The sequence below is a fragment of the Ictidomys tridecemlineatus genome, chromosome 7 (genome assembly GCF_052094955.1).
Source record: "Ictidomys tridecemlineatus isolate mIctTri1 chromosome 7, mIctTri1.hap1, whole genome shotgun sequence".
In the NCBI taxonomy this organism is placed as follows: Eukaryota; Metazoa; Chordata; class Mammalia; order Rodentia; family Sciuridae; genus Ictidomys; species Ictidomys tridecemlineatus.
The window spans coordinates 44,046,843-44,070,956 of NC_135483.1; the positions used below are offsets into that span (position 1 = coordinate 44,046,843).

Consider the following 24,114-nt stretch of genomic DNA (forward strand, 5'->3'; position numbering starts at 1 on the left):
AGCAACTTAGTGAGACTCTGTCTCTATATAAAATATAAAAAGGGCTGGGAATATGGCTCAGTGGTTAAGTGCCCCTGGGTTCAATCCCCAGTATCAAAACAAAAACAAACAAAAGACCCCAACAGAGAGACCATGGAACAGAATACAGAACCCAGAAATAAATCCATGTACTTACATAATAGTCAACTAATTTTTTGACAAAAGTGCCAAGAATATCAAGAACAGGCACAGTGGTGCATGCCTATAATCCCATCAGCCTGGGAGACTGAGATAGGAGAATTACGAGTTCAAAGCCAGCCTCAGCAACTGCTAGGCAATAAGCAACTCAGTGAGACCTTGTCTCTAAATAGAACACAAAATAGGGCTGAGGATGTGGCTCGTAGTCAAGTACCCCTGAGTTCAATCCCTGGTACTAAAAGAAAAAAAAAAAAAGAAAAAAAAATATGATGGAGAAAGGACACTCTTGTCACTCTTGTCAATAAATGGTGCTAGAGAAACAACTGAATATTCACATGCAGAAGAATGGAACTAAATCTCTACCTTTGATCAGTTTCAAAACTTAACTCATAATGGATCAAAGACCCAAATCTAAGACCTGAAACTATAAAACATAGAGGTAAAAACTCAGGATATTGGAATGAGCAAGAATTTTTTGCATAAGCCCCCAAAAGCACAAGCAACAAAAACAAAAATAAATGAATAATATTACACCAAACTAAAAAGCTTCTGCATAACAAAAGAAACAGACTGAAGATACAACCAACAGAATGAGAGAAAATGTTTGCAAACTATTTAGCCAAGCAGAGATTAATGTCCAGAATATATAAGGAATTCAAAAGCTCAACAGCAAAAACACATCCAATTTAAAATAGGCAAATGATCTGAACAGACATTTCCCGAAAGATAATATACAAATGAGTATATTAAAAAAAAAAGCTTAATATCATTAATTATCACGGACATGCAAATCGAAACTAAAATGAGATACCATTTCACCCCAGTTAGAATGGCTATTATCAAAAAGACAAAAAACTACAAATGCTGGCAAGGATGTAAAGAAAGGAGAACTAAAATTGCCCTGTGTAATTCCAGTGGGAGAGGATTCTAAAAGCTGTTCTCCCCAGACTTGGCCAGGTATACCTTTTCCCTTGATTGTCTCTGCTTCATATTCTTTCACTGTAAAGAACCATACCCATAAGTAATAACTAAAAAATATAAATGAAATTTAAAATTATGCTAGCCTGTCCTCATTATTCTAAAGTAGAAAAAAATTGCATAATACAGAAATATTAAAAATCATACTGCATATTAAAATAATAAAATGTGCATAAGATTGGGTCCAATTTCAGAAGAAGACTCAAAAGCTCTAAAATCTTGTTTCAATACAAAGAATGAAAAGTATGCCAGTCAATGAATAGTTTTGGTTCCAACGGCCAACAGAGATGGCACTGTTACAGTTAAAGCTTCGTCCCAGGGTTTCATAAACTGACTTCCAGACCACTCACGTATAATCGAATTAAGCCTTTATTGAAGCGCACCGGTTGCGGCTGATCAGAACATAAAGCTGTGCAAGAGCACTCCTTATAAGCCTGAAAACCGCAAAAGGGATGTTCAGGGGGTCTAGCCAATGCAAGCAAGCCAGGTTACAGAAGCGGGACAGTACAGTCAAGCGGAGGGAAGCCTAACCAATTACAGTTAGACCAGTCACCCCAGTTACAGAAACAGAGCCCCATTACTCTAGTTACAGAAACAATACCCCATTAGGTAGTTTTGTGTTCTTAAAGGTTTCTATAGCAAAAGGAAAAGAATATCTTGCCCCAGTCATGACTCTTCTACTTGGCATGGTTGTTTTACAGGATGAAGTCATAAAACAAAATGGAGTCACATTTGCTCCTACTACCACAGCACAGTATAGTACAAAGATACCTCGGCTACCCACTACTCATCTATCTCACAGAAAATGCCCCATTTTGAAACTAATAATATCATTTTTTATATCATTAAAAAATTTTAATAATTTGTAACTTGAGCTGATTCTACATTTGACTTCGCAGCTACTCTGCTACTTTCATTATAATCTGACTCCTGGCCTCACAGTTACAAATACATATATACCCACATCTCAAACCCAGATTCTGCCATCACCCTGGTGGCAACACCCACATGGATAAAATCATAAATCCTATAGCTCTATGACATCCCACCCCCGCTGATCTCCAGTGCTTCTCCAATTAGGCCATCACCTCATCTATGTTATCATTACAAAATAATGAATACAGTGCAGTCCTTCTAATCCTCTCACACCTTTATACTACATGTTTTTCTTAAAATTCTGTTATAAATTCTTGGTGTTTCTTTTCCTTCTTTGGGCTTATAATTTCCTCCTACTCTAATTTTCTGATGCTCACGCTGGACTATTACATGAATTAATCACTCAATTCCTTGCTGTCATCTCTTATTCCATTCACCCACAACTGCCTCTCCATGCTTACCTAGAAGGAGTTTGATACTGTTACAAATGTGGGTGGATGTCACTGGAAAGATGTGTCTACACATTTCATCTGGGCTCTCAACTCATCAATTCTCAATATACATAATAAGCTCCTCCACCAGTGTTTAGGATTCACAACTCTTAAAACTAGATCATGTTTTTATTGGTTGTGTCTCTTTCTCCTTCATCTTTAACACCTCTTTTCTTTGGGCCCTCTTCTGAGCCATTAGTCAAGGTCTTATCTCCACTCTGAACCAATCTCTTCCTAAAACCTTCCAGTTAAACATTACTCATCTCCAGAGGATAAAGTCCATATCTCTTAGCCTCATCTCCTGCCTCTCCAGGCATTGTATGGTACCCCTTGTACCTTTTAAACACACAAGTAGGTGATTGTTTGCAGTTTTACCTCTTCTATTATTATTGCTGGCAAATAATCTTACCACAATCATAAGCAGAGAAACTTTTCTTTGATGAGGAACTCAAGGAAATCTGTTTCTCAGCCATTTTTCAATAAAGCACAGACTAATAGCTAAAAAGATCAATGCTCTTAAAGTTAGCCAAATGCCCACATAATTTTTTAAGAAAATTGAGCAACACTTTATAAAGGAATATTATCTATTAAGTAACAACTCTTCTTGTTCAAATCTTTAATATACCACATTCTCATATAGGTTGCAACCTGCAAGTTTAATTACAATAAGTGGTAACTAGGGTTCTGGTTTTTCTAATCCCTTTAATTATGAGTCATAAGCTAAAGTTCAGGTACTTAACAGTCCACTAAAAGAAGCCTAAAAATACATTTACAGAGGAAATTAACATTTTTATTTAATGGCTAACCTGAATTAGCTTGGGCCAGGAATTATTATTAATAGAAGAGGAAGAGACACAGAGAAGTAACTTGCCTCAGTTACACTACTAATAAGTAGTGTAATCAGGCTAAGCCATTTGGTTCTAGAGCCATCATTCTTTACTACTATATAAAAACAGTCTCCCCACAAAATTTCCTACTACATAGTTAAAAAGAAAAAACAAAGATTTCTTTTCAAAATTCACAAATCACCTAATCTTTACATTATCTTCACAAAATAACAAAGACCCATGGTTACTCCATGATTGTTTAATAAATGGAAGTGAAATCTTCTACCCAACTAGCAAGGAACTCTAGCAAAAAGAGATTTTAAAAGGATACTAATGTTGCCATAAAAATTTCAATTGATTACCAAAAGTATGTTTTCAAATAGTCTCTAAATGCACTTAAAGAAAGCCTTGGACATGATCCAAACAATGTGCCCATATGGTTCTTATATACTTAAAATCTCTACAACACACACCTCACATTCACACTGCTGACAAATATGCAAAGCCTATTCTGCTCTCCTCCTCCTGTTCTAACACAAGCCATTTGCCTTTGTTCTACTGTGAGCTATCTGGTTATCTTCTTTTCCATCTAAAGGTAAAGTTGAAGGACACAATTGAAAGAAGGGTTAAATACATCCTCAACTACCTTTGTGTATTTCTACAAGGTTTCACTGAATGAACAAAGGACCATCTCTGTGTTTCACAATAAGAATAGTAAACAGCCAGGCACAGTGACACAAGCCTAAAATCCCAGCTGCTTAGGAGGCTGAGGCAGGAGGATCACAAGTTCAAAGCCAGCCTCACAACTTAGCAAGGACCAACTTAGTGAGACCCTGACTCTAAAAAGAGGAGGCTGGAGATGTGGCTCAGTGGTTAAGCTCCCTGGGTTCAATCGCTGCTACCAAAAAAGACACAATGATAAGAAAAAAGTGGAGAAAGAATATAAAGGGATAGAAAGGGTTTTACAGGTAAGAAAGAAGGAACCAGCCTTGTTGATCTTGATGGGTAGGAAAAGGAGACTTCTACCATGAAACAAGAACAACATGCAGCCTGGTTTTAAATGTTAAAGTCTACATTATAGCCTCTAATGAGGGAGTCCTTCATTGAACAGTAGGACTGAAGCTGGGCTAAATGATTCTGAATAGCTTAGTGAAAGAATGACTCTAGTCAGAGCATGCATAAGGGGGCAAACTAGAGCTGTTCTGGACGGACACAGATTGGACAGGTTGAGGGCACTGGATTATGGAAGATGAGGGAAGAGTAACTTATTATAGTAGCCTTAACTGTTTAAAATGTTTATTAAGACTAATTCAACAAAATAACTCTTATTATAGATCAAAAACATCACCTCTTGTGAATTTCAAAGCTACCTGTTGATTCTAGTATTTAACAGAAAAATTCAGTCTTTATGCTATCCATATCCCTTGTGACTAAACCTTCAAACCCATTAATTTGTCTTTCCTGTGACTGCCCCAATATCTTTCCTTGATTGATTTCTTACATGCTGAGCCACTTAACATACTTTTGATCACAGATTACCATGCATTTCTGATCCTGAACTGGCTTCCAGGTTCATCCACATTGACACAATTGAGAGGTCATCTTAGCACTTGAACTCTTTCACTGTTGATCCATTGCTAGAATAGACCCTTCTGCACTGTACTTTCCTTGGCCCAGGGGTCTAAGTTCTCCAAACTCTGTCAGGTTACATCAATAACTGACAGGAATCTTGGAAGAATAAAAACTGGCTTCCATCTTTTAAAAGTCTTACCTAATATATTTTTAATGAAGCCCATAGAATTTTAATCCAATGTGATGAATAAAAATAGATCAAAGTCTATGTTAAAATGAAAGACAATAATGAGAAAAAGTCAGACAGAAATCTAAGAGTCACAGAAATGGGCAAGAGAAGAAATGAAAGAGATAATGAGGCAGAGAAAGACAAAATTATGAAAGAGATGAAGATAAAGAGAGAAACAGATACCCCAAAATGAAAAATTCACAAAGGCAGAGAGAGAAATAAAGACATAAGCAAGAGGTAGAAGAGAGAAAAAAATCAGAAAGATACAGAGAAACAAAAGAAAAATACAAAGTCCAGAAAAGAGAAGTGGAGAGAGAAGTAAGCCCATTTTTCCTGTCCCCCTCCCCAAATTTATCTATCCCTTCAGAAAGTAAATAAAAAATGTATATAAACTTCAAATCTAAATCATATCCACTTTGCTGCAGTGAAGTGACCGGATACTTAAATTTCAACAAGCATTACAGGGAAAGGATGGAAGTTATTAGTATCCAAAAACAACAACAACAAAAAAAGAAGCTGTGCCTCTGCATCATCATCCTTCTACCCTTTCTCAAGCCTGATTGAGGATTATCCATGCTCTACAGAAGAAGACACTGAACCTCAGAAGACAAAGTCTTCTGACTCAGGAAGAGGAACCTGGCCAACTCCATGTCTGCCTTTCTCCCCTCCCTCCTCAAAGGCCATCCTGATGATCAGGAGGATTCTTCCTTCTTGTCCTTGTCCAGAGTGCTCTCTACCCTCTCTGAAAAGCACCCCCTCATTCAAGGTACAAGCCCAACTTATTCAGCGACAGAGTCTTGTCCACCTCTGCCTCAGGCATGCAGCATAGGGCCTGGTACACGCAAGTCAGCAGTTTTTGTCAATGAATATATTAAGTTGGTCCTACACATAAAGGTGTACATACACATATATACGTTATACATGTTTACTATGTATGTCAACAGAACTTGAATAAAGTTGTTCATAGTACTAACCAAAATATTGTGGTAATTTCCATCTACATCTACTCCCCCTCCAGTATTCTCAATCTCATTGATGTCATCACCATCCAAACTGTTCATCCCAGCTACAAATCCCTTTATCTAATTAGTAAAGCCTCTAGTTCGTATTTTCTATGTGTCTACTACTTTATCTCCCACGCCATGTATCCACATGCCAAAATTAAAAAAAAAAAAAAAAAAAAAAAACAAGATCTCCTGAATGAGTCTCTTTAAACTTTTCCATGCCCCACATTGTTGCCAGTTACCTTTTGAATTAAGTCACGTTCTTAATGAAATACTTCCAATGGAAAGAATTAACATCAAACTCTCTATTTTGGTATTGGGCACTCTCCTGGCTATACCTCACCTACCTCCCCACAATCATTCCCTAGCCTTCTCTGTCCTTCTCTATCCACATCATTCCCTAAAAAAGCACTTCTTTTTTTCCCCTTCACCAGACTTCTCTATCCAGGTACAACACATTTCCTTGCCTTCCCTTTTCCACATCTACTTTTTTTTTTTTTTAACATTCAGCTCAAATTGCATTTTATTCCTCAATCTGCTGACTGATGCTAGGGAGAGGAAGTCATTTCTGTATCTGGATTTCCAATGCCCTTGAAACATGTATATATTATGGCTTACATCTAAAATATGGTAGTTATTTAAGCATCCATTCCATTCCAATCTTCCAGTAAAGATTGTTTCATTTTCTTTTTTAAGTGTCCCAGGGTTTAGTACAGAATCTGTAGAGAGGAGAGACCTAATAAATATGGGAAGAATAAACAAACATACCTTTCTGTGCTTTAATAAGCTGTTTTCCAATTTCAAGCGTCACATAGGCTGTGCCATTTAGAACTATGTCTGTTATGGTCTTCCAAGCATTGGGAGAGAGTCTTTCAGTGGGTGAAATAAAATTTCCTGCTGCGTTGTTTATCACGATCTAATAAGTGGATGAGGCAAGTTATAGAAACTTTCAGATAAGGTAGAATATTTTCCCACTAGGGCTTTTATTTTTGAAGCTTATTAATCCAAATAATATAATACGGCTTAAGTTCACAGTCAGCCTTTATAACAATACTATGAGATTGGGTTCAGTTTCATGTTCTTGGAGTCTGAAAATCTATTATTTCCCAAGTTCAGAATCCTAACACGTCTTTAAATTGGGGTAGTTCTATTATTAAGAAAAAAAAAGACAGAGTAAGCATGTCTATCATGTAACTACACTATTTCAGGGAACCTCAAGAAATGCCTCTGGATTTCTATTATTTACTTTTTTTAACTTAATGAAACTCTTGGTCATTGACCTGTTTCTTCAGGATCAACTGCTTAGTTGTATGACAGATTCAATATTATTAGATGGTTTGAAAATATCTTTAATGTAGAAAAGTACTCACTTTGAGATTATTGGAAGAAATGGCTTATCTCTAATAAATGGACCAAATAAAATGTCCATTTATATCTCAGGTTTTAGAAGGAGAAATTTGGAACTTCTTGTAGTTTTTCTTAGTTGTATTGTTCTCCTCCACCAAGAGATAATCAAAAGTTATTAAGAAAAGCAAAGACCATGAATCATATAAACTAGATATTGTGTTCTTGGACTAACTGCTCTTGTTATTTCATAATCTTATTACATAAAGTGAAATCAAGTTTGTTCCATGATTATAAATGCATTTTTAAAGTATTCCTGAAAGAAAGAAGGGTAGCAGTCCACTTAATCTTTTCCCTGCTTTGAGCCGAATTAACATTTTCCTAGGGACAGAAAACATGTGCTTCTCTGTATAGCCCTTGCTCACATCAAGAGTTTATTTCATTTTTGCATCCTGATGGGTGTTATCAACTTCAAATGACTCTCACTTTGTCTTCATCACCATATACTTACATCAGGAAGTCCTGCGACTTTGATCAGTTCCAACACAGTCTTGTGAACCATATCAGGATCCCTCACATCACACTGAAGTGCATGAACCTGCATAAAACAAAGAGAGAAAAAGAATTCTACACTCCCCAGACTTCCTAAACCAAAACAGGAGTAAATTGTTTAAACATGTTATAATTCACAAATTTAATTTAAATGACTGCTTTTGAATTTACCTTATTTCCAGTTTGAGAAGAAATTTGTTCTGCAGTAGCTTTCAAAACATCAATCTTCCTAGAAATAAACACATGGTATGATGCATGAGTTCTGAAATGACTTCAGATATTTTTCTTTTTAATTCCATAAATTAGAATCTACAGCTTAAAGTAATGCATTTTTGAGAAAATATGAATTACATCTACATACAAATCAATTTGAATGAATTTATTTTAAAAGTTAAATTTGAACCATTTTTATATATTTGATAGTAAGTCACTGAATTGGACACTTTTTGGGGGGGGCGGAGGTACCAGGGATTGAACTCAGGGGCACTCAGCCATTGAGCCACATCCCCAGTTCTATTTGGTATTTTATTTAGAGAAAGGGACTCACTGAGTTGCTTAGCACCTCACTTTTGCTGAGGCTGGCTTTGAACTCACAATCCTCCTGCCTCAGCCTCCCAAGCCACTGGAATTACTGGCATATACTACCAAATTGAGCACTTTTATACCAGTTATTTGAGAAATATTTAAATTATTTCCTTAATTATAATCATTGTACCTGTTTTTTCCACCTGAGTCAGCTTTACAAAAATTAAAAATAAATACATTTATGCTATAATGTTAGTAAGTTATTCAAATAACCTATATGCCTTCCGAATCTTATGTCCTTGAAATATATAAAATAAACCATGAATATACAACTATATAGTAGTAAAATGAAAATAAAACTTTTAAAAACATTGCAACATAAAAACAAAAATGTTCTGGCCAATGAGCATTTGTGAGTGACACAGTAACTGTCATTCAGATACCTAAAATTTTATACCACTCAAAACTGGAAGAAGGGGTGGATCTTGTGCTAGTCTCCAGCGCTCCAGACTTATAGATATAGGGTACCAGATATGCCTAAATAAGAAGATACACATTCCACTTGGTTTTACCCTTCCCAGATTCATCACAACAGATGTGCTGAAATATCTGTGCATCTAAAAGAAAGTGGAAGGAAAACTTCTAATATCCTGCCACAGGGTTAATTATCAATTGAGCAGTAATCACAATCACTCCCACTGAAAAATAAAGCAGCCTCAACATAGTACTTTTTTTAAAAAAATACTTTAAGTTTTTAAAGTATTTTTTTAAAATACCATCTTTATTTATTTTTATTTATTTATCTTTATGTGGTGCTGAGGATGGAACCCAGGGCCTCACACATGCTAGACAAGCACTCGACCACTGAACTACAACCACAGCCCAACATAGTACTTTTTAACTTCATACACAGAAAAAAAAAATCTATGGGCTGGATTTGGGAAAAATAAATATTATCAGTTCCTTAATTGTCTTTGTTTCTATCATCTCAATCATAATGACTTTTTCCAAGGAAATTTATTTAGTAATCTGCAGAATACTTCATATAAGATTAGGATGCAAATCAAACAATCCAGCAAGCAGTGTTTTCAATATTATGACACAGACAGGTTCTTCACCAGACTTTGAAGTGAAGGGCTGTGACTGACTTACCTGCTGGCTATCACACATTGAGCACCCAGGCTGGACAGAAAAGTTGTCATGGCTTTTCCAAGGCCAGTACCTCCTCCAGTAATGAACGCCACTTTTCCTTGAAAGCTATTAGGTGGCAGCATCACTTTTTGAAGGGGAGGAAAGAATTTAGACTGTGAAGCTTCCATGCTTTGATATAATATTTTTGTTCCATAACTGAAAAACTAAAAGGAAAAAAAAAAAACAAAATGAAACAAATTGAACTGCAGACATAAATTTGCACAAGAGATATTTAAAATTTATTCTTGAATTTAATATTAATTAAGTTCTTGGATTAATACAAATGTGCTGCAAACATGATTATTATATTTAATCAATTATTATTCTGTTTCTTTTTGAGTACTAAGTAATATATGAAGGGGTTAAAAAACATGGGTTCTAGAACTATAGACTAAATAGTGTGAAATTTTCTCCCTAGTCATATAGTCAACAGAAATTTATTTAACCTTTCTGTGCTTAATTTTCTTCGTCTATAAGATGGGAATAAAAGAACTCTCTTCCTTGACACTTTTAAACAGGTGCCTCCTCAATTAAAATTAGTAAATGAGCAAGGCATGGTGGCCTATGCCTGTAATCCCAGCAGCTCAGGAGGCTGAGGCAGAAAGACCACAAGTTCAAAGCCAGTCTCAGCAAAAGTGAGGTGCTAAACAACTCAGTGAGACCCTGTTTCTAAATGAAATATAAAATAGAGCTGGGGATGTAGCTCAGTGGTCTAGTATCGCTGAGTTCAATCCCCAGTACAAAAACAAAAAAGGAGGTAAATATAACTGAAATAACTATGACTATAGTATATATATATATATATATATATATATATATATATATAGTATGCTCTATATGTTCTATACATATGAACATTATTATTTGCAGGTGTTTTGCTTAAATTTTACTTTAGAAACTGATATAAAACATTTTTATTTTTAAAAAGAATAATTTGGGGACTGGGGCTATAGTTCTGTTGGTAGAGTGATTGCCTTACATGCATAAGGCCCTAGGTTCAATCCCCACTAACAAAAAAATAAAATAAAATAAAAAGAATAATTTGGATAAATATCACACTTCATTTTTTAATTACTGAAGAAAATTATTTTAAAATTCTTTAATGCTAATTATATCAAATGCCTCTATTTTGTTTTTTTCTAACCAATAAATTTAGAACAGAAATTTATAATCACATTACATTTGAAAACCACTGATATTCTCTCACAGTTAATTATAAAAACACATTGTAAGAGTTTAACATAACAAACAACAGGAGCTACCATTCATTAAGTGGTTACCATATGCCAGGGTCAGATATTAAACTACCTAATCACTACAACTATCACATGAAATAGTTATTTTTTTTAATCCCATTTAAAGGAAGGGCTCAAACAGATTAAAAATATTGAGCAAGTGAAGGACTAAGATTCAAACATGGGCTGACAGACTCTGGAGCCCTCCTTTAATAACCACCTTGTATGTTGCTTCTATCTAGTCTCTGAGCTCCTACTTAATAATCACATATGGGAGGTATGTAATATTCCCCCATCAGGAAAACAATCACAAGGTCAAAACTCCAGAATCTCATCTTTTCCTGCTAGAGTATTCCTATAAGCTAAATAAGCTGCCATCAGTTGATCCAGGATATCCAGAAACTTACCCTAAAGAAATAATCAGAAATATGATCAATGATTTAGAGTAAGGTTGTTTGTCAACTGGAAATTACATAAAATGTTTATGATGTAATTGAGTAAAAAAAGAAAAATACAGTGTATATTCTTAAATAAAACCAAATGCTCAGGAAAAAAAAAAGACTAGAAGAAAATAACAGCAGAAAGCAGTAGACTGAATATTTACCATCTACCAAGGTCTTTTAGACTTTCCTCCCCCCTTTACTTCCCTTCCCTCTTCCTTTACTTCATATACTAAATTCTGTTGCCATTCTCATTTTATAGATGGGGAAACTAAAGCACAGAAAGATCATGTAGTATATTTTTATAGACAAATAATAATAAGTACTTCACTACTCATTTATATAGTTCTACTTATTTATAAAGTACTTACACACTAAGTACTTTATATGATCCACCAATAATGTGAAGACAGAGCCTACAGAATGGGAGAAAGTCTTTATCACATGCCCCTCAGATAGAGCATTAATCTCCAGGATATATAAAGAACTCAAAAAACTTAACACCAAAAACCAAATACCCAATAAATAAATGAGCTAAGGAAATGAACAGACACATCACAGAAGAAATACAATTGATCAATAAATATATGAAAAAATGTTCAACATCTCTAGCAATTAGAGAAATACAAATACACTGAGATTCCATCTCACTCCAGTCAGAATGGCAATCATCAAGAATTCAAGCAATAATAAATGTTGGCAAGGATGTGGGGGAAAAGGTACACTCATACATTGTTGGTGGGACTGCAAACTGGTGCAACCACTATAGAAAGCAGTATAGAGTTTTCTTAGAAAATTTGGAATAAAACCATCATTTGACCCAGTTATCCCACTACTCAGTTTATAACCAAAGGACTTAAAATCAGTACACTATAGTGACACAGTCACATCAATGTTTATAGCAGTTCAATGCACAATAGCTAAACTCCAGAACCAACCTACGTGCCCTTCAACAGATGAATGGATACAGAAATTGTGATATATATAAATGATGGAATATTACTCATCCTTAAAGAAGAATGAAATTATGGCATTAGCTGGTAAATGAATGGAAATGGAGAATATTATACTTAGCAAAATTAGTCAATCCCAAAGAAACAAAGGCTTAATGTTTTCTCCGATATTCAGATGCTAATTCACAAAAAGGGCCAGGGAGCTAGGGAAGAATAGAGGTATTTTGGACTAGACAGAGGGGAGTAAAGGAAAGGGAGGGAGTATGGTGGTAGGAACAATAGCAGAATGAATTGGATGTTATTATCCTATGTGCACATATGATTACACAACTGGTGTATCTACATCATATACAACCAAAACAATAAGAAGTTATACTCCATTTATAAATGATGTGTCAAAATGCATTCTACTATCATGTATAATAAGAACAAATTAAAGAAAAAAGTAATTTACGTGATCCAAATCTAAGATCTGACTTCAGAGTCTATCCTTTATAGTTATTATCTATAAGTAATGGAATTATGGATAATTATTTAATTTTTATTTCAGTTTGGTTGGTTTTAAATACTTACAAAAATCTATCAAGTATTATTTGAATTCATAATCATGAAAAATGTTATTGAGAGATAAAATTTGAGAATGTATGTAAAAAAATTGAAGATAAATTGACAAATCTGGTTATGTTCCATGCCAGTCATATTTCTTTTAACTTCATATTGACAAAGCTTTTTTTATTTTGGAATCCTTTTGCCAACATTTGATAATCCCAAGCAACCTATAATAATCTTTTTCTACCTAAATGGCAGTTTTACCTAAGGCTGCCACCCACCTCCAGAATTACTGCATTATGATGATGAATCAGGAAGTTTGCACGAGTAGGCTGGTAAATTTGTCACTACCTAATAATAACGAAAAAAATGTATTCTAATTTTCCAAAGGCTCTACCATGAATATTTTTTACTTAGTTTGTGGAGGAAATTATATGGGAGGCTTTATTAAAAATAACTAAAGAAGATATTTAAAAACATTTTTTTCAACCTCCTAACTGCTAGGGGAAAGCTTAAAAAAGTAAAACATCACATTTGATAATAATAATTCCCAATAAATATCTATAACAGATTATTGTATAACAAGATCTTACCTATCTTTTTTGATCTGATCAATACTGATCTTATGACTTCATCACTTTACCAATCCAAAAGTGAAAAAAAAACACCCTGATATACTATTTTAATTCACATTACCCTCTGACCACTCATAGCATATATGTGAATATAAATTCAGCCATCCCTTGGCCTGATCAAGGTTAGTTGCTCCATATCAGCACTGAAATACATAGAGATTCTCAGGTCTCACAAGATCACATTGTATACACTCATATTTCTACAAAGAAATATTCTGAATAATAGTAATCGTACTTGGTCATTTCCTTTGAATTATTTTTTAAAAAGCGGATACAATACAGGCTTTGAAAGATTTTTCATATCTTGCTTTGTAGTTTTTCTAAACACAAGTTGTTTAGAAATAAATTGTTTCTGAAAATGGAAATAACACCTTTTCTATCAAGATTGATTTCTCTAGAGATCTTTGGTGACCTAAAATTCTTAAAACTCTCTGAAGTCCTCCAATTTTGACAATACAGATTTATTTTTCAGTGTTAGAAGCTATAATCTGCCTCAAGAAGGTTAACTACCCCTGGTACACCCCACCTCCAAACTCGTCAGCTTCCCACTTTACATAAACAATATCTTCCTCCTTCATATATTGCTAAATTACACCTAAACTAATGAGCCACAACCAGCTTCTAATCCTCAAAATGGCAGTTCTAACAGTCTTGACCTTATCTCTTCCCTGGAGGATAAAAACTGTTGTCAATGAGAGTCACACCTAAATTATTTAAGGATTTGGACTAGTATAAAATGTCTAGAGTCAAAATCTAAAAGTATATTGGTGATCCTAGGCCAAATGTGTTTTATAAGACCTAATTTGGAATTTTAAGTCATCATTTAGATATTGGGTGAATTCACAAAAACCAGAAGTTGGGTCCAACTTCTTACATGATTCAGCCCAACCTGCCTGCCTCTTGGGACAGACCTAGGCTCTTTTTGGCCCTGACTCACATAGGGACAGTAAGCCCTTTTACTGGGTGGCTTTCATTTACAGAAACTTTACAAACCTGAGGTATTTTGAGTATAGAACCCTTTGTTTAAACAAAACCCAAGAAGCAGTACAAAAGAAGAGGGGGGCAGGATTTTTATTTGTGTGTTGGAGGGGGTTATTTTGTTTTGGCACTATATGTAAGTTTCTGAAATTTCATATAAAACAGATTTCTGTAAAAATATTAAGATATATATTTTAGAAAATCCAGTTTCAAATCTGTAAAAACTTATATAGTAAAAGACTCTTACATGTAAGTTGTGAAACTAAGTTCATATTTAAATAAGCATTAACTTAGCTGTTTTACCACCACCACTATTACCACCACCACCATCATCATCATCTCTTTTGATGAAGTCTCCATATTAAAATCCAATCCCTCAAACACACTGATGTCCTCCAGAATCAAAAAGAAAAAGTCAAATTATTGACCCTAGCATTCAAACCGTTGTACAATATGGCCTCAGCCTAGCTTCCTACCTGTTCTACCTCACAGACTTACTAATTCCTCAGCACTCCCAAAACTTATCAAGTATTTTCACTTTCTGGCCTTTGCTCCTGCTTTCTCTTCAGCCTAGCAGAATCAGCTTCCAAACAAGGCAAAAATGTCAACATCTTCCTTGACACTTTTAAACAGGTGCCTCCTCAATTAAAATTAGTAAATGAGCTAGGCATGGTGGCCTATGCCTGTAATCCCAGTAGCTCAGGAGGCTGAGGCAGAAGGACCACAAGTTCAAAGCCAGTCTCAGCAAAAGTGAGGTGCTAAACAACTCAGTGAGACCCTGTCTCTAAATGAAATATAAGATAGAGCTGAGGATGTAGCTCAGTGGTCTAGTATCCCTGAGTTCAATCCTCAGTACAAAAAAAAAAAAAAAAAAAAGGAGGTAAATGAACCCCTCCCTCCATCAGGCGCCAGACTTCCACACTAGACTGTGAGGACTCAGGAAGACGGAACAGTACTTCATTCAGCACTATAGCAGGGATCTGGCTCCAATTAGGCATTCAATAAATGTTTATTTTATTAGATGTAACACTGTTGACCATGCTCCAATTCCATTCAAAAGTGCTTGGGTGCACACATGTAGTCTTACATAAATATACAATACAATCCAGCTCTTTGCCACTTGTTTTTAAAAATTAGAAGTCACTTCCAATGACCATCAATTATGGTATCTTAACTGTGAGCTTATACCCAAGAAAAGTAAAACAGAATCTATTTGTATGCATATTATTAAGTCAAAAGCAAATAGAAAAATGGGCTTTAAAAAGGTAGCCCACAGAAAGAATATACATACAACCATATTTATAAGTGAATAAGCTTGTATAAACAAAGAAAGATATCAGTTTTCTCTTACCAAACTGATTAAAGTTCAAAATTTCATAATACATAACACAAGAAACAGCTTAGTAATGCCACTCTTACACTCTTTGATATGAATTGTGGTAAGTTCTTTCAAGGTCGATTTGGCAACATTTATCAAAATATTGAATATATAAAATTATATTAAATATAAATATATAAATACACTTTTATTCAGTAGCTCCACATTAAGGAATTTACTCACAGATGGACTCATTTGGGAGAGGTGGGAGAAGAAGCTCTGTTTGAAGATACATTAAGTGGCTGGTTGGGGGTGAGGGAAGGTAGAGCACTTACCTAACACAGGAGACTCTGGGTTTGATCCCAGCAAAGCAGAAAAAAAAAAAAAAAAAAAAGAAAGAAAGAAAAGAAAATGAAATAAAGAAATTCTATTTACAATAAAATCTAACAAATCTAATAAAAGAAATGCAATACTTGTTAGCTAAAAACTATAAAACATCATTTTAAAAAATTAAAGAAATAAAAATTAAATAAATGAAAAAGCCTGTGTTTATGTACTGGAAAACTTCATTTTGTGTAAAGGGAAATTCTTCCCCAGAAGATTCAATGATATCTCTATCAAAATTCCAAATGGGCTTCCGCAAAGATTGTCTAAATACCTAAAATTGATATGGAATACAACAAAATCAAAATACCCAAAGATGTTCATTAAAACATGGATCTATTACCTACTAAAAGGAGAGAGAACTTACATGCCAAATGTAAACCTTGTTATGTTGATTCACTCACTCATCAAACATTTGTTGAATACCAATAATGTGAGACATTATGTGTTAAGTGAAAAATTCAAGATAGAGAAATATATATCACATGCTCCCATTTGTGTGGCTTTTTAAAAAATGAGAGTATTTTTGTACATATGTTGATAAATATGCAAAATTTGTTGGAAGAATCCGTAAGAAACTATTTATTGTAGTATCTTCTTAGGAGAAGTACTTACTATATTGACAATCCTTTGATATAATCCTTTGATACAATTTTAATGTTCCATATACTCATTAATTAATGCCATTAAAACAGTTAACACAAAACTGAATCATACATGCAAGCACACAATACATGAAGGACATAGAAAAAAACAAAGTTATAGGAAGAAGAAAAATGGCATAGAATCAGTTTCATAAGGACATATGCCTTACTTCAAGTGTAAGTACTCTATATTCATACTTGAATGTGAGCTTTATAATAGACAATGAAATAATTTCATTTCTTTTGGGGGAGAGGGTTCAAGGTATCTGTCAGTTTAGATCAAATATTTTTAAGTCGAATTTATTGACTCGAATTCCTATCCCAAGAGCTTTACAAGCTGGACCTTAGCTGTAATATAAAAATGTCAGTTGGTAAATACTGGATAACCATAGTTTTCAAAGGATGAATTTTAAAAACTTACATCTTTGTACTGCCAAAGCACCTCATGTATTTCCTGCACATACTAAGCCTTCTAAAACTATCCCAGCTTAAATGGTGCATGTAGTTCTTGGCAGGAGGTATCCAGAAATACAAGAGGCAGCTAGGTAGGACACTCTACTGGATTTTTCACTGCAGAAAAGGATACTCCAATAGAATTGTCTCACCCCAAATGCCAGTAGCAAAGGTTGAAGAACTGAAGTACCCAAACTCTACCAAACCCACAGCTCACCAGAGGCCACATTAAGCTGGAGATCTGTGTCTGTGTGGATTGCTTGAGCATGTCTACCCATTCCTTAACTTAATGCAGCGCACTGCACAGAGGCCACTGGTGTCTGAGCTTCTGTCTACAGACCTCGTTGCCACAGACCTCGTTACCACAGCAACTTGAAGGTAAGGCTGAGCAAATATAAAAGAAAATGCCTCACTGGACTCCATGGCTAGGCTGAATCATGCAATTGCCGGTAGCAAGATAGAAATTACATTTTTGAGTAATGATACATCTTATAACAGGGAACATGAGTCCTTGAAAAAGTGGATACTCTGTTGCTACAGGGTATACTTCCCACTTTTATTACAGTTCTTATTTATCTGCAGTTAGATACAGACCAAATAGATGTTTCCTAACACTACACAATGAAAAGAGATGAAATCAGTAAATTAGAAGGCAATTTGAAATATTCAACTGGGATCTTCACTTCTCTGCCTTTCATTTGATCTCCTATTCCATAGCTAAAACTAATGCGACTCTCTTTTTGAGCCCAAAATCAGAACTCCTGCTTTTGCAAAGGGTTTGTTTTGATTTGGGAGTTTGTTTATATGAAAAAGCATTAAAGATAAGTGTGACATTATGATTGGGTATACAGTTCATTCAATTATTTATTCTGAGCAAGTTTTAGGCATTTACAATGCCCCAGACCCTGTTCTAAGCAATGACAATACAGCAGTGAATGAAACAGATACAACAGTCACTCTTTAGTGAGTTTATATTTGGGAGGACAAGGGATGAACAAATTACATGAAACATATAGTATATTAAACGTTGATTGGTACTGCAGAGAAAAATAAAGTATGGAATAGAGGCAGAGCATTGCTACTTTAAATAAGGTGGTCAGCGAAGGCCTCACTGATGTGACATTTGAGCAAAGACCCGAAGGTGGAGGGGGATGAGTCACTCAATTTCAGGCAAAGGGAAGAGTATGTAGCAAAGGCCCTTAGGAAGAAGTTTAGTATTTGGAGGAATGGCAGGAGGCCAGCATGGCGTGAGTAGGAGAGTCAGTGGGAGGAGAAGAGGACAGTGAGGCAAAGGGGACTGGATCACCAAGGCTGAGTCAGCCCCTAAACAGACTTTCACTTTTGCTCTGAGCTGACAATAAAGTCTACAAAATTTTGAGCAGAGTATTAATATAATCTGCCTTAAGCTTTTATTTAGAGAATTTTTCTGGATGTTGTGTTGAGAATGGGGACAAGGGGGAAAGGTTAGAATCAGGGAGACTAAACCATTTGTGTAACAGGCCAGGCAAGAGATGATGATGGCCTTAATCGGGATCCTATCATTAGAAGTGGCAAATAAAATTACTTGCAAATGAGAAGGCTCAGGAAAATGAGGATGTAATAAATTACCCTACACCTAACATTGCCTGGTTCAAATCTTTCTTCTTACTTTAAAGGCCCAACCTAACTATACTTTGACCTAATTTGACTGAAAATGGATAAATAGGTCAGTTTATTTGTTTACTGAAAAGGTCAAGGCCATTCAACTGTGAAAGCTTTTTCTGCCTGTGTCAACATCACCTCAGTACCTCTGCTACTTCTGCATTGCCTCTGGGTTCTAGAAAGAGACTTAACTGAGGTAAGAAGAGGAATAGAGTCCCATCAGACAGGAGGCATTAGTTAGGTAAGAGATACTGAAAGCATTAGAAATAGAGACAACACAGCCATACATTGAACCTGAAAATTAGCTTGACCAAATACTAGAAGTAATAAGAGAAGAGCTCAGGATGGCACTGTAACTAAAATAACTGGATTGATATGAGAAGACCCACATTGGAGGATTGAGGATAGAGTTCTGGACTAGTAATGCTGCATCTGGGCTCTTTGCCATATCTGTCACAAGAATGAAGACCACTCTCAGCAATCAGCCTGCAGACATCACTCAGAAGAGATGCACATTAACCATGAAGAATCCTAAAGAACAGTCCAGAGGGACATCAATACAGAACTCAATCTTCTTGGAAAAAAATGAAGCTCCGTGCTGACAAATGATGGAGAAACAGAAAGGAACTGATTACTGTTCACACTGTCTGTAGCCACATACTGAACATGATCCAGGGGGCAACTGGGCTTCCATGACAAGATGAGGCCTGTGTATGCTCACTTCTCCATCAGCACTATTATTCAGGAGAATGGGTCTCTTCTTGGAATCTGAACTTGCTTGGGTAAAAATATATACATAGGATTTAGATAAGGACAAGCCCAGAAAGAAGAGTGATTCCTTGAAGGAAATGATACTGAACTTGTTTCAAATTCAGCTGCTTTGATTCAGCAAACCCCAACAGTTAAAAACAAGGATTTCAGGAAATTCTCGTCAATATGTATGTTCCTGAACAGTTCAGCAGAGTGACAAGATCTAACAGTCATCCTGTTTCTGTATAAGGCCCTGGGTTATGAAACCAACTTGTGGTATTTTAATGACTCAGTAAAAGACCACTACTGTAAGGAAGGAAAGAAGGCAGGCAGGCAGGCCCTAAGCCAGTTTTGTAACAGAGAAAAAAAATCAGGGTTCCTCATTCCGGCGCTTGTGAAAGCTCAGTTCTGTCACTGCTTTTAGGACACAGCATCTTTCCTCTCTATCCACTGCCTGATTTCAAAGCCCATATCTCACACCATTCATAAATACTAAGGACCTACTCGGTGTCTTCTTTTAACCAGTCTCCTGCCTGTAGTCTCTGCTTACCCCAGCCTACCCACAATGCTGATCTCCAGGGAACTCAAAATGTAACCATGTTAGTTCTCTCCTTAGTATTCTCCCATGGCTCCCAGAGCTGTATAAAGTGCAGATTCCTCAGCTTCACAAGCATTCCAAGTTGTCAGGACCTGGCTCTTGCCCTTCTCTCCTGCCTCATCCTATTTGAAATTTATTCTCAGGACAAAAAGTGCTCAGGTTTCCACCAGTTTCCTACCTGCCTATCTTTCATGAATCACTCCCCACCATCACTCCCACGTTCATCATTCAAACCCAGCTCAGAGTTCTGTCGCCCTCTGACACTCCCAGACAGAATGTATAGGATGGTTTAGGCGTCCCAGCACTTGTTGACATTTTGAGACTGACATCACTTACTCCTCTCCTCTACCCAACTCCCCCTTGAATGCCCTCTTGGATTGTGGCACAGTCAATCCTTAGCTCAAGGGCCAACAACAGAAATCTGGGCTTTACCACATACCACACATTCAAACTATCATTCCAGATCATTTTAGTCTTAAGTAGCTTTAATACTGCCCTTGGTTCAGGTCCTCATCACTTTTGTTTGACTTCTGGTCTCCCTAATGAAATCACCTTCCTACTTACAACTGTGATGGGATCATATCACTTCCTCAGCCCCACCTTTCTCCCCAGCTCCTGCTTTCAACGAAGTTCTCTCAACATACCTCCTAAACATCCTTCCACATCAAGTCTCCCCACAGCGATTATCATTCCTCAGTTGATGCATGGACAATCACCCAGGTGTGACAATCTACCTCCACTCTAATTCTCAATTCCTTAGCTTCGGAACAAAACTCTGACACATCCATGTGGCCAGCAGGCTGCTCACTAACATGTCTCTAACCCCTCCCTCCTTACTCTACTGATAACCTCTATTTGAGGCCTCCACACAGGCTACTCACTGACCTAGAACTTTCTCACGCCTCTCTCACTGGCTACTCCTCCTCTTTCTTCATGAGTCAGATTAAAAATACACCCAAAACAATGCTCCCATGAAACTAGATACTCTCCAATGTGGAGTGAGGGAAGGATAGGAAATGCTTCTTCCAAGATCAGATGTTTCCCTTTCTCTTCTTTTTTTTTTTTTTTTTTTTGTTGTTGTTGTTGTGTTTTATTTTGTTGTAGCACTGGGGACTGAATCAAGGGCCTTGCAAATGCTAAACAAGTGCTCTACCACTGAGCTATACCCCCAGCCCTTTGAGACAGGGTCTCACTAAATTGTTGAACCTCGAACTAGTGATACTCCTGACAGCCTCCCAAGTCACTGGGATTACAGATGTGTGTCACCACATCTGTTTTTCATGTTTTAAATTTGTGTCTGTCTTCTTCAGGGAAACCAAAAGAAATTGAGAACAGGGTTCATATTTTTTTAATTACTTCATCCCCAAGACATAGCACAAGGTAAGCAACAGAGCCTATTCTCAATAAATGTTTTTTAATTTCGGCCTACTAGCTAAAGGCACAATCTAATATAGCATTTCACAAATAGGTTTTATGATACATGAAACATTTCTGTTGGTTATGGTAACAAAAGTATTCAAATAGGGGTTTTAATTCTAACAACTTGTATTTGCCCTCAAAAACATGATGTTCCCTGGAACAAACTCCCACTTCACAGATGTTAAGACTTTTTTCTTCTACTAGAAATTCAAACTACAACCTCCATGTGCCAAAAAGGGGAAAACCATATTAACAGGGGGCTCTCTGGCCTCAAACCCCATACCTCAAAACTTCCACTTCTCTTAAGCAAAGGAATTTAGTAAATAGTCAGGTTATAATTAATTTTCAAATGAGTCCATTTTCTTCTTCTCAAACTGTGCTGTCTACTTGTTTCAGAGGAACTGGGGTATGGCCTAACTGACCTTATTATTAAGATTAGTGGTTTGTGTTAAAAAAAAAAAAACTAAAACTTTTATATCAGAACTGTTGTAGATTTCAAATGAACAGTTCTTAGAAGAGTAAGAAAATAGTTTTTTGCTTTTTCTTTCCCACAATTGTCTATAACTTCCTCTCTACAGAAAGAGTATATAGTATCAGCAAACCCATAGACATGCACAAATCTCTTTTTAAAAGTTCTCTAACTTGAGAGAATCACTATATCCATTCCTGTGTTCATATCTGGTACCACTGTTGCCCATATTTTTCTAAAGAAAACACTATAGCTGTCCTCTCTGTCAAACTGATTTAAAAGGGGCGGGGAGCTTAACAGTTGATAGGTTAACTTTTCTACATTATGAGGTGCCCCTCTCCCAGATTTAACTCCAAGAAGGGGTCTATATATAGTTTAGGTTTAGTTTGTTTCATCTTTATGTGAATTTGCTTTGTGAAAATTCACTATACAATGTGGAGCCATTTCTGTCACATTCCACTAAAATGGATTGAGGGGCAAGCAGTTAAGAAAAGGACACCCTTTGCTCAAAAATACCTGCTCCAGGAACTGTATCACAGAACCAATCCAAGAAAACAAGCTGCCGGATCTTTAAGGTTATTATTATTTTCTTAAAAATTAACTACAGAAATGCCAGCTATGACCTTAAGACCACATTTAACCACTACAAATCGGAGCCAGCCAACTACTGAAAGTAGGGAAGGTGCCAATGAACTTTCTTCCAAAATAACTCTCGGGTATGAGATTTCTCTGTTCTAATAAAACTTCTTGGGGCTGGGGTTGTGGCTCAGTGGTAGAGCACTTGCCTAGCATATGTGAGGCACTGGATTCGATTCTCAGCACCACATATAAATAAATTAATAAAATAAAGGTCCACCGACAATTTAAAAAATATTTTTTTTAAAAAACCTCCTTGGTTCTATGGACATACCAGTCACCCCGTCTGTGCAAGTGGATTACAATCCAAACAAAAGTCCCTTGATGGCAGATTCGTCTCTGTATTTTTTTGATAGGCAGTATTGATGACGAACTCACTTAAATTAACACTTAAACGGATCTCTGTAGAGTTTCTGCCTAGCAGGAGCCAGGCCTGGGTTCTTTTTCGGACCGAGGGGAGGGGGTAGTGAAGAGTTCTGATGATGATAACATCAATGCTCCCTCTGGGAACCATTCCCCATCACGGCCCTCCCTCACTCAAGGTGGATGTGCCCTTCCCTGCCTCTTTCTACCTATTTACACGCAGCTCTGAAACGTGCAGGAATTGTGAAAACTTGAAAACCACGTCCCTCCCTATCCACCTATGCTCACAGCCTTCCTATCTGAAAGGGGACTGTGACCACCGCCGGGTCCCTCACTGGGCACGCAGCTCCAGCCCTGGCACCTACACGTCCTCTTTCCGCGCGCCTCCCTGCGCCCTTGTCCTGGCTCCGCGCGTCCCGGCCGCCTCCTCCGAGGCAGCCTCCAGCAGGGCGCTCGCAGGGAGCAGCCGGACCCTCAGCCCCTCCGGCGCCGCCTTACCCGCCGGGGGCCGAGGCCACAGGGCAGCTGGGACGCCCGACCAAAGAACACACGGCCCGGAAAAGCCATGTCACCTGCAGAACTCCGGCCGGAAGACTGCGGGGCTCCGGGGCGGGCCGGGGAACTAAGTTCCGGGGGCTGGGCCGGGGCCGAGGCCCGCGGTCCCTGAGGCGCCGGCCCCTGAGGACACGACCTTGGGGCCTCCTGGACACTTTCTCCCCGCCGCCTGGACCCAGAGCGTTTTGTCGAGCGGGAATAGCGGTTTCGGCGCCCCTGTTGTGGGTGGACCGACCCCGGCGCCGTAGGAGGGTTTGCAAAATTGCACAAACGCGCGACACACCCCCGTTGCCCACCCCAGTGCCAACACCCTTCTGGGTAATTTAAG

The 24,114-nt window shown here is 37.0% G+C and overlaps 1 protein-coding gene across 1 annotated transcript in view; it reads right to left on the minus strand.

The window, feature by feature from the left end:
• Positions 1-24,114, minus strand: part of Decr1 (2,4-dienoyl-CoA reductase 1) — a 36,725-nt gene extending 12,611 nt beyond the window's left edge. The window contains exons 1-5 of the mRNA XM_005328638.5: positions 23,730-24,114; positions 9,728-9,930; positions 8,222-8,279; positions 8,010-8,096; positions 6,923-7,070 (exon numbers count right to left, since the gene is read on the minus strand). Of these exons, the coding sequence (XP_005328695.1) occupies positions 6,923-7,070; positions 8,010-8,096; positions 8,222-8,279; positions 9,728-9,930; positions 23,730-23,798 (565 nt within the window). The 5' untranslated portion in view covers positions 23,799-24,114. The remainder of the gene's footprint in view (positions 1-6,922; positions 7,071-8,009; positions 8,097-8,221; positions 8,280-9,727; positions 9,931-23,729) is intronic.